Source organism: Manis javanica, chromosome 4 (assembly GCF_040802235.1).
Source record: "Manis javanica isolate MJ-LG chromosome 4, MJ_LKY, whole genome shotgun sequence".
In the NCBI taxonomy this organism is placed as follows: Eukaryota; Metazoa; Chordata; class Mammalia; order Pholidota; family Manidae; genus Manis; species Manis javanica.
In genome coordinates, this window is record NC_133159.1 from 113,950,699 (window position 1) to 113,964,210 (window position 13,512).

The following is a 13,512-nucleotide window of genomic DNA, read 5'->3' on the forward strand; positions in this document are numbered from 1 at the left end:
TTCTTTCATACTTTTCTGTAATGTTTGAACACTTGATAAGCCTATTTCCCATAATCAAAACCCATCAGGTTATTTTCATTTTGAAAATAAAAATTGTAACTAGCTAACCTCCTGCAGTTCAACTATATTCAGCTCATTTAATCCTGCCTAAACGGGGATGTCAGAGTAATAACGACATAGTAAGATGTTCAAACTGAGGCCAGTACAGCCTTAGAGTTTCCCAGGCTGGTCACTGGACTCCCGTTTACATGGCTGGGATCACCCCATCTGCCCATGGAACTGTTCTCCTTTCTCAGGCTACCTTTCTCTGCTTCCCAGTGCACCCGTATCTTCTACCGGTCTTCCTCTTCACATGTTTCTCTTCTAGAATACCCTACTCTAGCTCTGAAAAGACCAGAAGGTCTAAGTCAAACTCTAGGTAAATCAGTTGCGAGGGTCCCTTCTTATCACAGGTGTCCTGCTGCACTTCAGCCCTCACTTTTCTCCTCAGCACTGAGAAGGGAAGAAGAGGGGGTCAGGGGTATCAGGAGATGCATCTGAGGACAGCACCTGCCTCACCTTGGTTAGCCTCTGAATGTTCTTCTTATAAAGAGAGGACAAGCATTGCTTCACCAGTCCCATGTTGTTATCACGAGTAAAGGTTTCACTGTGCTTGTTCACCAGGTTTCGGAGTTCTGAGGGGTTGTTGGTTGAATAAACTTGTGCTAACTCATGGTACGCATTGCTTAGAGGCTAAAGGTTTGAAGGTGAGACAAAAGTCAGATTAGAATATTAGAGGAATACCTTTTGTATAGAAAGCCAAAGAAAACACAGTACTGTGTTTGTAGACAGTACACTCAATACCTTTTATTGTTATCTAATAATGAATTACAATTTTCCCGAAGCAAATGCCTAGTTTTTAAGACCAAAGACAGAAATTCACTACGGGGTAACTTGTGAAACAAGTCTTTGTAATACAGAGCAAATAACTGCACAGCAGGTAAAAGTACACTATAATGAGCAAAGGCTGCATGTCTCTTCTCTATCCGTGGCTCTTTTTCCACTGATAAATTACACTGGGAGAAGGCAGGCAAAACATCCATCATTCTCAACTCCCCTACGTGTTCTCACACACATATATGCCTCACCAAATGCAAGGGGACAGTCAGCTACTTCTGATAAGCAGCAGGAAGACAGGAGTAAGAAAACAGTGGCTGAGGGCCTACTAAGAGTTTGAACCCCTTTAGGCATTTTAAATACATTATCCTCTATTTTAACTACTGAGAAATTGGGACATAGGTCCAAGAGATTAAGAGCGGTCATGAAGAACACAGGCAGAAACTGGATGCTCTGACGTCTGTGTTCTTTTCACCATTTATGGTATCATAAACATACTAACACTTGAAAATGATGCCTGCCAGGCATGAAAACCTCACTTTATAGAAGCATTCCTTCTAAAACAGGTCAGCTCAAGAGCCACCTGAAGAACCTGGGGATTCTCCAAAATGATCTGAGAATGGCTACCCTAAATCTACCCTGCCTACCACCTTCCATGAGATTCGAGGGACCTCTCTCAACTACCTTCCCTTCACACCTCGTCTATGACTAGGCAGCCATGACAGGGCTCTTAGGCCAAGGACACTTGGCTGTCGTCAACAAGATGGCACAAAAATCTTATTAGAAACATTTTCAAATTGACATTCTCAAATTCTGAGTTTTGTGTAAGGAGAAACAGGGTAAAACTTGTCAAAATGACAGTGACTTCATAAGCTTTTGGACTACTCAATTTTATTTTAAACCAGGAGCATGTCTTTAAAAAATATATTTTTAAATAGTTAATTCATTTTTTAATGTGATCCCAAAGCTGGGTCCTCAAGGAAAACACACAAAAGTTTAGTGAGAACTTGTGGTCTTTATATGCAAGGGTTTTACTAAGATTTCCCAGCACTTGGGCAAACTGAGAGTTCAAAAAAATCCACTCCTGAGAGTTCAAAAGTACTCCTTTTCAGTACTTTCACTAAATTATGAGGAAGATAACAAAAAATCAACCCATATGAGAGCTTAAACATCTACAGCTATACTTACCCATCTATAGCTACAGTTTTAAAGACATCTATAACAAAAGTCTGAAAACAGATTCCTAAGAAACACTCCTGATCAGAGGGTGTATGGACTGGAAAACTCACCTTAATGAATCTACCCACAATTTGAGACGTGTATTTCGGTAGCTGTTGTACTTTTCCAAGTAATATCAAAGAAACTAGAATATACTTTTTATATGATTCCAACATGATGTGACTGACAGCCATGGCAGGAGTAGTTATAGCCTAAACAAGAGAAGAATGTTTCATGTAGAGAGCACATCGCAGCAAAAAAGAGCAATCAACCACGTGGATTACTTTAACTAAAAAACAATACTCATATTAGGTGTCCTATTTTTTAAAATAACATCTTTATTGATATGATGCACATACTATAATAACCCTTTTAATGTACACCTTTCAGTGGTTTTGGTATATTCTCCATGTTGTACAACTACCACCACTATCTAATTCCAGAAATTTCATCTATCCAAAAAAGAAACCCACACCCATTAGCAGTCCCATTCTCTCCTCCCTCCAGCCCCAGGCAACCATTCATCTACTTTACATCCTTATGGATTTGTTTATTCTGGACATTTCATATAAATGGTATCATAAATATGTGGTCTTTTGTGATTGGCTTCTTTCATTCATGTTGTAGCACATATTGGTACCTCACTCCATTTTATGGTGGAATAGTATTCCACTGTATGTATAGCATTTTGTTTATTCATTCTTCAATTGGGCATTTGGGTGGTCTCCACCTTTCAGTCATTATGAATAAGGATGCTATGAACATTAGCACACACATTTATTTTTGTGAGGACACATGTCACATTTCTCTCAGGTATATTAGTAGCAGTGGAATTGATGGGTCGTGTGATAACTGTGTTTAACACTTCAAGGAATTCCAAACTGTTCTCCAAAGTGACCACACCATTTCACAATCCTACTGGCAGTTATGAGGGTTCCAAATTCTCATCATCAGCACTTCAGATTAGCTGTCTCTTTCTAACTTTAGTCACCCTAATGGGTGAGAATTGGCGTCATGTTGTGGTTTTGATTTGCATTTTCTCAGTAACGACTGATGATGAGTATCTTATTGGCCATGTGCGTTATCTTCTTTGGAGAAATGTTTATTCCAATCCATTGCCCATTTTTAAATTTTAGTATTTTTATTATTGAGTTATAAGAGGTGTTTGTTATATTCTAGATGTAAATCCCTTGTCAAGTTTATGACCTGCAAATCCTTCCTCCCATTATGTGGCTGCCTTTTCATTTTCTTTCACCTGGATTTATGGAGGTTAAGAGCTGAAAGTACCATACCCAAATCAGCCCAAATATTTCAAATCAAAACCCAAACCACTGAGCCTGTAAGATACGTCTTTGAGATCATTCTACAGAAATACTCATATAAGCACAAGGACACATGGACAGTGACCCTCACTGCACTAGGCCCAGCCCACACCATCACACCGGACCTCTAGCAGACCACAGGGCTGACCTGTGTACCACATGGGGAGATGGAGCCCTTTCACTTCTTGGTTTACATAATACTGAGTGATCTGAAATTTCTTCAGTAAGTAGACCCTTCTTTTGGGATTTTCAAAGCAGTAAAAAAAAAATATTATCACCTTTGAAATTAAGGTATTAATTTCACACATATTATTAAACCATAGTTGCATGAAGTAATCTAACATTGTACAATGCTTGTCATTAGGGCACGAGTACATTTTCAGGCAAAAGGCTCCTATCTGTAAACATCAAAAGTTTTGTTTTTAGTTATTTGTGATAGAAATATTTTTCTAAGTACACTGCATACTTCCCTGACTTTTTAATGCCCACATCATCATGATATTTCTAGATCATCAGTATGCTTACTGGTTACTCTATCGGGCTGTAAACAATAATGCATTCAGTGGTATGAAGTGCGTGTTTATAATTCTCTGAAGAATTAAACTTTTTGAATGTGTACTCTTAGAGAGAAGTCACTTTGAAGCCCTTATTTGACTAGACACATCCTCTGCTGACCCGTTCCTGCCCCCCAGCACCCTCGGCTACCCTCCCCAGATCCCCTCGTCATGCTTGTCGCCCCACTCACTGAGGCAATGCTCAGTCACACACACATGCCTGTGTGTACACGTGCCAGGGTTTTAACTAAATGCAAGCTCCTTGAAGGCTTAGCATCTCCTATATTACTTAGTATGTGCTATGAATAAGATAGGACTTTATAAAAATCTGATAAATTTATACTAAGTATTAGCCAGTACTGTTTTTCAGATTCTGAGTGTCTCATATGTCTCACAGACCAGTGGCCATTACAAAGACACAAAGCTTGGAGGGGATTTTTACTGTGGACTCCTTAATACCCTTTGTATTTTGAAGTGAAAATGTTTTACTTATTACAATAAATAGATACCACCTTTCAAAGATCATTCAGTTCAACCTCTTCCCTATATGCAAAAGAAGCTCTAAGGCTCTGGAGAGTTACAGAACTTAACCCAAATCAGACAGATGTAAGTGGCAGGCTAGGTCAGAGCCCACTCTCTAGTGCACCTCCCCCCACAGATACTGCTCTTCAATTGAAGGAACAGACTACCACTGCCTACATGATCACAGACAGCCAGCCTTTGGGAAGGACAGCCACCTGACCCTCAGAGGCCCAGGATCAACCCACTCCAGATGTGCACTTTGATCACACAGGTTCCATACAGCCTCAAGGGCACCTACAGAGATGATTACCTGTTCATAAAAGTAGAGTGCTCTTTCAAAGTTCTTCAGCCCAGTATAGATCATCCCTCCATAATAATAGTAACATAAAAAGTGCTTTGCATCATAAGCTCCATTCTCTTTACAGATATCCATCATGTCCACGTCAAGATATGGGAGGGCAGGCTTAAAGCATTTGGCTAGCAAACAAAGCTGTGAAAAATTTTTAAATTGTCATTTTAATTACACTTTGGCAGGATTTAGCAGAAGAAGCAAATTCACAGATTCCAGGAAGTTCAAGAAAATAGTACTTTGTTTTACATCTTATTAAAATAATTTAAATGTCAACACTTTACTCCATTTTCTTAAGCATTCAAAACAAAACAGCATTTCTTTATAAAAGATTAGTCAGCGATGAGATAAGGCACTCCACAGATGAATTAGAGCTCAGCTCTCACTCGGCTCACAGAGGGCCCATTCTGTTCATAGATGCACAAACAAGCGAGTCCTATTCCCTCTGCTGACCAGTGGAAAAGAAATAGACCAGCATGATATGATTAAATGGAAGTATTTTCCTCAATTCCTTTTCAATTTCTGAATCCTTTATGTAAGTGTAGGGAACTATGCAACACAAGAAAGTAGGCACATGGCAATGTCTGTACCTGGAGGATGGGGCCATGGGTGAGACACAGGTACAACTCAGAGCTGCACACTTAAGATCAGTACATTTTACTGCATCCATGTTACACCTCAATCACAAAAGTTTTTTAAAAGACAAAAAACAAACAAACATAAATAAATAAATAAATAAGACAAAAAACACAGGAAGAAAAGCAAGCATATCTCCATGTGAACTAGATCATGTATGTGAAATAATCCATGTGCCAAGTTATTTATTAAGGCAATAACCTAAATACCCTACAGGGACTGACTAAACCCGTATTATGGCATTTTCTTCAACTAGAAAGCATTGATAATGCGATCTGCGCCAAGATACAGGAAGCAGAAAATAGCAAGATACATAAGACTTCACTAGATTGTGTAAAAAAAGAAAAACACATATGTGTTTGCACGTACATAAAACAGCTTTGGAAGGATACACAAGAAGCTCCTAACACTGGTTTCCTTTGGAGAGAAGAGATAGGCGGCTAGTGCCCAGGGTGGTAAGGAGACTTCATTATGTGCCCTCCCTTTTGGTTTCTGGATTTTGAACCATGTAAAATTAAATGGGTAACATTTTAAGGTGTAAGACGTTACCTGTGTTTACTCTCAAATTCACAATTCCTTAAAAAGAAAATGACTTCAGGTTTTTTTTAACATTGTAAACACTAATTAGAACCCTATCTGTTCTATTCACATCACAAATCTACTAGTTGAGCCCCATTCACAGTTCGTATTCAGTAGCCTACAGGAAAATTCCCTTACTGATAACAGATGTACTTACACATTTCAACTTCTAGAACATATCAGGCTCCCCCAGAATGCCTTCACTTAGCTTACCCAGTGTTAAGTAAACACACAACCAACCTTCCATCTCTGACTCAGTGTGACTCACTTTTTGGCTGCTTACCTGGCACAGGTCAGCATGTATTGAGGTCAGCTGGTTTGTATTCATCTGCATCTTGTCTATGGCTTGCTTAAGGATGCCGATTCCTCGCAGGGGCTGTCGGAAATGACACCTCTTTCAGATAAGTTCTCAAAGGTGGCAGCACATTGGATCTTAGGTTGTCACTTACAAACAAAAAATAACACTAATTGATAGGTTCCTTTACATAACAATCTTAGGTTCCCATACTCTTTCAGGAAACTTCTCTCTCTCTTCAGTCAGAAACTGTTTTCTTAAGCCTTTTTCTTGTCATATTTAAAGTAATTCAGTACCACTGTTTAAATCATACAGTTTACTTTACAATGAAAAGCAGTTAACAAAAGCAGCATTGCTTTCTCAAAAGCTCATTTTATTTCCATCTAAATAAACAACAATTTTCCAAATCATCTGCAATAGATGAGAGCCTATGTTTAGTAAACTTAATTGTGTGTAAGGATGTTGGCATTTTTCGACAAGCCAGTCTAGATATTATTTGTAAATTCTCTCCAACAATATTTTCTTACCCCAGAAGCTACAAATGGACCATTTCCTGCCCTGATTACAAATAACAAGTTTCAAATGGTATAGTCAGTTTCTGCACAGGAGATGAGACTATAAAATAGCTGAATAACTTGCATAGATTTTTCAAAGAAGAGTAAATTTTTTTAAACCATCTCCTTTAAACCATAATTTATTTAGTAGTCCTACAAAATGACAAATGGTTCCTTCTGTTTTTGGTCTCCTTCAAATTATTCATCTTAAAGGTCAATTTCAAACAAAAAAAGAAACACCCAATTATAACTTGTGTCAGTATCACAGAAGTTAAAGACCAACCAAAAACCAGGAGGTTAAAGGAGATGAAGGAATATAAGAACATAATACAACCCACGATCTAAGAGTTCTCTCGTTATAAAGGACATTATGGCAACAACTAGCAAAATCTGAAAAAGGTCAGATTTGTGAAAGAATTATATCAACATTCATGCCCTGACCTTGATCATTGTATTGTGGTTATGTAAGAGAATGTCCTGATTTTTAGGAAAACACTCTGAAGTATTTAGGGTAAGGGACATCATATCTGCAATTTACTTTCCAATGGCTCACAAAAACAGAAAATTTAAGCAAGTGTGGTAAAATATTAACATCTGGAGAATATGGGTGAAAGGTATATAGGAATTCTTTATATTACTCTTACAACTTTGATTAGAGATAAAATTATGTCATAATTAAAAGTTAAAAGTTTTAACAAACAAAACCCCAGCATATCACAACATAAAGGGCACTGGAATGGTAGTTTCAAAAACCACCATGATCACCGCCAGCCTCCCGGAAGGCACCAGAAGGCACTTCCCCCTGTGTCACAAGTCCTCCCTGACGTAAGGGCTGGCTGTCTTTAGCACATGCTTTGAGTGCCCTGAAGCGACCACATGTATCTGTTAGGATATGTAGTACCAACCTGCAACTTAACATATTTATAATTCACTCTGTAAGTCAGATGTATCAAGACAGAATTATAAATGCTTGGATAACATTACTTACCTGTTTTCTTTCCACGAGTGCATTTGTTAGCTGATGGCAAAGCCCAGCAACTAGAGATAACGACAAAACATTGAAAATAGAAATAACTACCCAGGCAAAATACATTCAACAGAAAATAACAAAATGCTACTTGCTTACAAGTGTCTGTTGCATATCGAATGTGCTCCCCATTACAAGTACTGATGAAAAGCTGAATCTGTGAGAATAACGTTTCGAAGTCAGGAACACTGGGCATAGAAAACTTCACAAATCTGGAATAAAGACAAAAGAATCAATTTATCCTTATATTTCACAAGGGAAAATGTAGAAGCAACTGAGGCCAGAAATCCATCCTACCTCCAATGCTGTGAAACTAAATAGTCACAGCATTTAAAAATTAAGAAGCAGTGTCTATGGGATTCTCCTGGCCTGGTTCTTTGCACAATCAAGACACAGAACACAGACACAAACAGAGATTAAGAAAAATACGCTTAAAAGAACAACTTTCAAAAGAGAAAATTCCATTAAATTTAAAAGGCCAAAAATCAATATTAGGTCGTCTAATACTTGTGAAGGAACTGAATATAAACTCTTAACCAAAAATTTTAAGAAATATTTTTGAGTGCCATTGAGGCCAGGACTATTTACTTATTTAAAAGCCAGTTGTTGCTTTTCCTGCTCTGAGGACAGCAGGCCGCAGGGGACAAAGAATGAGAGCTATGGACTGCCTGGAGGCTGTGGCAGTGTGGTTCAGGTTAAAGCTGCCGCCAGGATCCAGACAACTCTGTAGTCCATCTGGGAGAAAAACTAGCTGATCGGCAGCACAGGAAGGGATGGGGGTGCTGAGAAGAAGAAGAGGGCAGACTCTGTTGACTCTTCTGAGCCACCTCGCAGATAGGCTTTTCAAATGCCACAATAAATACTGAGAGGGTTGGAGACAGGTTTTGGGGAAGGAATCATAAGCTACCACCACTCAGGCATTCCTTACAAGTGAGCTTCCAGATCTTTTTTTTTTTTTTTTTTAATGAACTGTTCAAACTAATTTCAAGAGAAAGGAAATGGACATTATTGCCTAATCACAATTTCTCCTACATCTTTCAATCTGTACTTTCATTTATATAGTATTATTCAATTTAATGCCATCTTACATCTATAATTACACTGTCTAATTATCAAAATGTGTCAGTCTCATTTGGGCTTCAGAATAGTTCAGTAGTTCAGTAAGGCACTGTGATTTCTATTTTATAAATAAAAATATGAAGCTCAGGGCCCACATCCTGTAGCTGTTAGAAAAACATAACTGAAATCCAGGGTACAGGAAACAAGGTTTCTTTTACTGACATAGAATGGCAAAATACCTGATAAGCCTCAAAATGCTTTCATGTATGTTACCTCACTTGATGTATGTACCTGTAAGTTTATGTGTGTATAAAATATGCATGCAATCCATTTCTTTAACCAGCAAACAGAGTAAAAATCTTTACCAGCCAGCACCATCCATCCAACAGAACTTTCTGCAATGGTGGAAATGTTCTGTATCTGTGCTGTCCAAAAAGGTAGCTACACGGCTACTGAGCACTTGGAATGTGGCCAGTACAACCAAGAACTGCATCTTTAACTTTATTTAATTTCAATTAATTTAGATTTAAATAGCCACATATGGCCAGTGGCTACTGTATTGCAGAGCACAGCTCTAGACTCTTTCATTCTGACGAAGTTTCTTCTCTAAAGTCTATTCCTGACACACATCTTTGTCTCAGGAATCCCAGTATGAGTGAAACCAGAGCCTCACTTTAGGTCAATTTCTTCTGTTTACTTATATTATTTCGACTTTGTCACGACAACCGTTAACATCCCAACTTAAAATACTAAAACAGCAAAAAGAATGCTACTGTCAAGTACACAGAGTTACAAGGAACCCCAACTGAAATAAGGTCTATTTAATTTGGTCTTAAACAGCTTAAACTTGTTTGGAGGGAATCCAAAGGCTTTGGATCATGAGTAACTTCACTCAGTATATTCTACTGTGCCCTCTTCTGTCCCTCATCCCTATCTTCTTTCCAAGTGAAAATGTGGACAATCTGATAGATTATATGAATATAACTATTCAGATAAATGCAAAACTATGCTTTCCGAAATTGAGAGGGCCATTCATTTTTTTAAAATAAATTTCAAAATCTGTATAAACATGAAAAAGTTGAAAAATGATAAAACTGAACAAACTATAACAATGTTTAGCTGGGTCAAATAAAATGCTACCATTACAACGTGACTACTTTAGTTATACAAAAGAGTTCAATGTTGTTTACATGGTTTACTTTCTACACCAGAAAATTAAGTCAGAAAGTGCACAGTGTCAGTTTTAGCAAGCACAAAACTATAAAAGATGATGCCCCTTACAAAACAGCAAGGACGCCCAAGGAGTGCTCTTGTACATCCAGAGCCCCAAGCACAGTGTCCAAATGGGATAAGTTCTTTGCAAGGAGCTCTCCACTCTTGTTGATCAGTTCACAAAGCTGAGTCATTTGCCCTGGAAAACAGGAATAACATTATCATTCAGTCATAACACTAAGCAAACTATAAGAAGCCTAATAATGACAGACTACGTCAGAGCTATAAATACCTCAGGATAATTTCTTACATTGCAGATGAGGACCCAGAAGGGCCAGAGAAATGAAACATCCTGCCCATGGACTCAAAACTAAACCTCCCATTTCCTCTGCACCCCCTGCAAAACTTTCTTCTTTTCCTTCATTCTCTTCCAGGATCCCATGCCAGGAATGTACACGTTACTATCACCACCACCTACCTCTCTCTATATATCCAAAATATCACCAAATACATAATTTTACTTCCTAAGTCTCTCAGCTTCATTCCTTTCTCTCTCCCTTGCCTTAATTAAGATCCTCATCATTTCCTAACTGGATGACATCCTGAATCTTCTAAATGGTCTATTTCAGTCTTTCCTCCAATCCCTATTCCATATTGGTAGCTGTCTAATTTTTCTAAAATGTAAGATTCAATCAAATTACTCCAATGGCTTTAAGAAGTCCAAATACCTCAGGCCAGTAACCGGTCCCTGTGCATCCCCAGCATCACTTCGGCTACTTCCCTCACATACCTCTTTGGTCAAACCAAGCTCAGAAAATTCAATTAACGTTCACTTTCTCTCAGCTACATGCCTCTGTACATGCTGTCCCCATGCTAGTGTTCCCTCCTTCACTTCCCCTCTCCCACAGCTTTTACTACCCGACTTAAGCTCTTCACTTAACAGTCAGCCTGGGCCTTCCCTGGACCCTAACTTCACCTCTGCTTCTCCATGACTACTTCACATATCTGTTCTCTCTGTGCCTCCTCTGGGATTGTGGTGGTAGATAATTCAATGTAAGCTCAGGTGGAGGGACAGTCTCATTTCTCCACCTTCAGAATACAGTGGTCACTGAGCAATCAACAAGCCACTTGGTGAATTAGCTTATCTCTTAACTGATCCACTGATCTTTTCCCTATATCAGTGTTTTATTTTAATAACTAAAGTATAGGATTTAATTAGGACGGAACTGGTACTTTGATATAGACTCACTGATTTTGATGAGTTCCAAAGTATCAGTTCTGGCATAATTAGATTCTATACCTTAGGTCTCACGACAGACTCTGTGGCCACATTCCATTCCACACTTCCAAACCCCACTAGCTGCCTTACTGATAGTGCTGGGAAAATGGTATACATAACTCCATGGATACCAACCTCTAAAGTTTCCTCCTTCAACAGTTCTCTTTCACATTTTGAACTCCAAGCTACCTGTCAGTTATTCTATTTAGACCTGAGTGATTTTTTTCCTTATCAAAAAACACTTTAGTAGTATAATGTTTAAGATCCAAGTGACTAGCTAGGAACTTTGATTAATTTAACTTCTGGGACTTCTATGCTACACCTTTAAATTTTGCCAAAAATAAATACTCATTATCACCTGCATTGCAAAACAAGAAGTTAAAAAATCCATCATCTTATTAGGTATCATCTTTCAAGATAGTAACATAAGTTGAACTGGAAATGCCAACTCATCATCATTGTATTAGATATCACTGGTAGGTGTGGACTAGCATCTTCCAGTTAAATAATTTGCCCTTTTTTCTTCTTACTCACTACTCTAAATACACTTCCATCAATATGAGACACCCAGATATAAACATTTCAGTTCATTATTTTTTCCCCAATTAAATAACCAATGAAGAGTTGAGACTTAAAAGCTGGATCATTGTGAAATCACAGGCTAGCTAGCGCAGGCCAAGAGGAGAGAGTCAGAAGTAAGTTTAAGGGTTTATCTGAAACGAGCCCAACCTTAGACATGACCAATGACAATTTCCTCCAGAGAAAGTTGGAGATTGTGATGCCCCCTCACCAAAAAGGTCCATGTTAGGAAACTCCGAACAAAAGCAGAGAAAATAGAAACTTGGAAACATTTACTATGCAGTGAGCATGAGGCAGAGAAGACACAGGCAGTTAAAGTAAGATATTTATCTTTGCCTGGCAGACTCTTCCTAAAACAGTGTCTTGCACAGAGTATGAATATAGAAGCTTTTAGGTAAGTGACCCCATTTGATGCTCAACAGCCCTAGTTCCATTTTGCAAAGGAGAAATTGCCCCAGGGAAAGTAAGTGGCTCTGCACATGGAGTGATTGAGACAGTACCCCAACCCAAATCTAAACACACTACATCCGTAGAAACTAAGTGCTCATGGCATAAATGAATGAATGAATGGTTTCTTCACTCACAGAGACTGCAAGTCTCTGCCTTACCCGTGAACCTAGTTTCTATTAATAATAAAGGAAACGAGGGAGAAGTATTTCATTGAGCATCACTCCACACCTGATCAGTTAAGCCTTACAACAATAGTGAGGTGGACAGCACCCCTCCATTTTTACAAATGGGAGCTAAGACTCAACAGATTAAAGGCGATGTCCAAGGTCAAGCAGTTCCTAGAACTTTATATCAATGACCGTTAACAGTAATTTGTATCTATTGCGCCCCATCTAATAGGTACTGTTCCAAATGCTTTTACATGGTTTCTCTCGTTCAGTCCTAACAACTCTATGTGAAGTAGTGACTAATTTCTATCTCACAGCTGAAGAAACCGAGCGGTTAGAGAGGCCTCCACTGCCAGCAGCTAGTTACTAATTATGAGCCCAGGGCTCTCTATTCAGGTGATGAGATGAATGAACCAAACAGCATGAAAATTAATGGCAAAGTAATCATGGTCACAATTCTACCCCCAGAAATGGAGCCCTGCTAGCGAGAGCTCCCCCCTCATTCCGCGGGACTGAAACAGGCGCGGAGGCCTCCCAAGCGGAATGAAGCAACGGAGGGCCGCCAGGCGCCTCGGGGCCAAGGCACCCAGAAAGGATTCGCCGGCCGCCCGTGCCGCGGCCTAGGCCGGCGCGGCCCGGCGAGCCCGGGACGGACCAGACGCTGCACCAATCCCAGCGAACAAGGGAGCCGGAGGAACCAACGGGCGCTCAGAAGGTGTCCAGCGGAAGTCACCGCCCCCAAACTGTCAAGCCGAGCTCCGGGATGGAAGGGGCCCGAGCCGGGGAGAGTCAGGGCGGCCCCAGGGCGGGAAGGCAGACGGGCCGCCCGGTGCA

At 39.5% G+C, this 13,512-nt stretch overlaps 1 protein-coding gene across 4 annotated transcripts in view; it reads right to left on the reverse strand.

Moving 5' to 3' along the window:
• The window catches only part of COPS3 (COP9 signalosome subunit 3), a 34,100-nt gene that overhangs the window by 20,288 nt on the left and 300 nt on the right, over positions 1-13,512 (reverse strand). For 3 of the 4 annotated variants that reach the window (XM_037019616.1, XM_037019617.1, XM_017651196.2), the window contains exons 2-8: positions 10,273-10,402; positions 8,032-8,144; positions 7,894-7,943; positions 6,340-6,432; positions 4,803-4,982; positions 2,166-2,306; positions 559-732 (exon numbers count right to left, since the gene is read on the reverse strand). In XM_037019616.1, coding sequence (XP_036875511.1) covers positions 559-732; positions 2,166-2,306; positions 4,803-4,982; positions 6,340-6,432; positions 7,894-7,943; positions 8,032-8,144; positions 10,273-10,402 — 881 coding nt within the window. The remainder of the gene's footprint in view (positions 1-558; positions 733-2,165; positions 2,307-4,802; positions 4,983-6,339; positions 6,433-7,893; positions 7,944-8,031; positions 8,145-10,272; positions 10,403-13,512) is intronic. The other variant, XM_037019618.1, reaches the window with a different exon arrangement.